Here is a 1397-nt window from a genome sequence, read left to right on the forward strand (position 1 = left end):
TTGGGAATAGTCCATTGTCTAGTGTGGAAAACCCATATTCCACATTCAGCCTCTGGCTGCCACACTGTGTGCCACAGGAGCCATAAGACTGTTGTCTAATAAGCAAGAAGGATCCTCATGGGGTCGTTGGTATGACAGATGATGCTGGTGTGGAACTTTGGTGCCAGAGTTCAAATCTAAATGGAGACTCTTGAGAGACAGGATGGTTAGTCTATAAGCGCAAACACTGGACCCTTGTCCATTTCTTCCTGTAAGGCCCAGGCAAGTGGGCAGGGTTGTACATGTATCCTGGCTCTGCAGGAATGAGTCTGAGGCATGGTCACCAGAAGAGGCTTCTATCTGATGGGGGTTGCACAGGGCCCCCATGGGCTTTAGCGAGTTGCCAGCATAACAGTTAGAGAAAGCCAGTAGGTAGGAAATTTGGCTCCTTTATCCTGTTTCCTTGAAATGCTTCCAATCCAGGCTGTCTATAGGTAGGCAGACTGACTTCTGCTGCTTTGCCTTGGAGGGAAACTTCTTAACCTGGACCTGGATAGGAGAGCAGTTGATGGGTAATAGCTAGGGGTCCACTCCCTTGAAAACACTATAGTGCGGTTAAATCTGGAAATGTCCCTTTGATCTCCCCAGCCCAGGAGATCTGAACTGTCTTAGTCATGGTGATGGCATGGGCTTACTGAGACAGCATGGTAGAGTAGACAGAGCAAGAGTCCTGGGGTCAGATGACCTAGATACTGCCTGTGCTCTACCATCAACCAGCTGTGTGATCTTGACAAGTCACTTTACCTTTCTGGACTTCAGTTTCCTCTCACTGTGAGTGAGAGGGTCAGACAGGGAGTTTTCCAAGGCTCCTTCTAGCCTGGAGCTCTTAACCTTTACACTGTCTCTGTCCACAGGCCTCGCCCCAGGCCAGCTCTACACATACCCTGCTCGCTGCTGGCGTAAGAAGAGACGATTGCACCCACCTGAGGATCCAAAGCTTCGGCTGCTGGAAATAAAACCTGGTCAGTGCCCTCTGAAGCTTGGCTGGGCCCATGGTGGGAGAGGTGGGGGAGGGCTGGGTTGGCCCAGGACGAAGTTGCTTTGCTCCTTTGTCTATAGAGCTGAGTTTTGTGGGAGACTGAACCTGCCCCATGGTGCCCAAAGGTGTGCCTCTCTCCCTTTCTTGTGTATAAACATGTGAGCATGTTCACCTGAGTGTCTCTTCCCTCTTGTCTCTCTCCTGCCATTCCATGGAGTAAAGCAAGCAGGCAAGGGTGGGAACAGACCCACGAGGAATGCCTTTCCAGACAGAGCTGAAGGAGCTATAGGTCTTTGGGGTTGTGTGATAACCTTCTTGTGGCCTCAAGTGAAAGAACCTTGTTCTAGCTTCTGTGTTTCTAAGGAGGGCGTATTGCACC

At 50.7% G+C, this 1397-nt stretch overlaps 1 protein-coding gene across 9 annotated transcripts in view; it reads left to right on the top strand.

The window, feature by feature from the left end:
- The window catches only part of DPF3 (double PHD fingers 3), a 252461-nt gene that overhangs the window by 122626 nt on the left and 128438 nt on the right, over window positions 1–1397 (top strand). For all 9 annotated transcript variants that reach the window (XR_013331772.1, XM_077750840.1, XM_077750841.1 and 6 more), the window contains exon 3: window positions 894–1001. Coding sequence is in view for 8 of the 9 variants with exons in the window: in XM_077750840.1 (XP_077606966.1) it covers window positions 894–1001 (108 nt within the window). In the remaining variant the exon portion in view is untranslated. The remainder of the gene's footprint in view (window positions 1–893; window positions 1002–1397) is intronic.

Source organism: Crocuta crocuta, unplaced genomic scaffold (genome assembly GCF_008692635.1).
Source record: "Crocuta crocuta isolate KB4526 unplaced genomic scaffold, BGI_CrCroc_1.0 scaffold186, whole genome shotgun sequence".
NCBI lineage: Eukaryota > Metazoa > Chordata > Mammalia > Carnivora > Hyaenidae > Crocuta > Crocuta crocuta.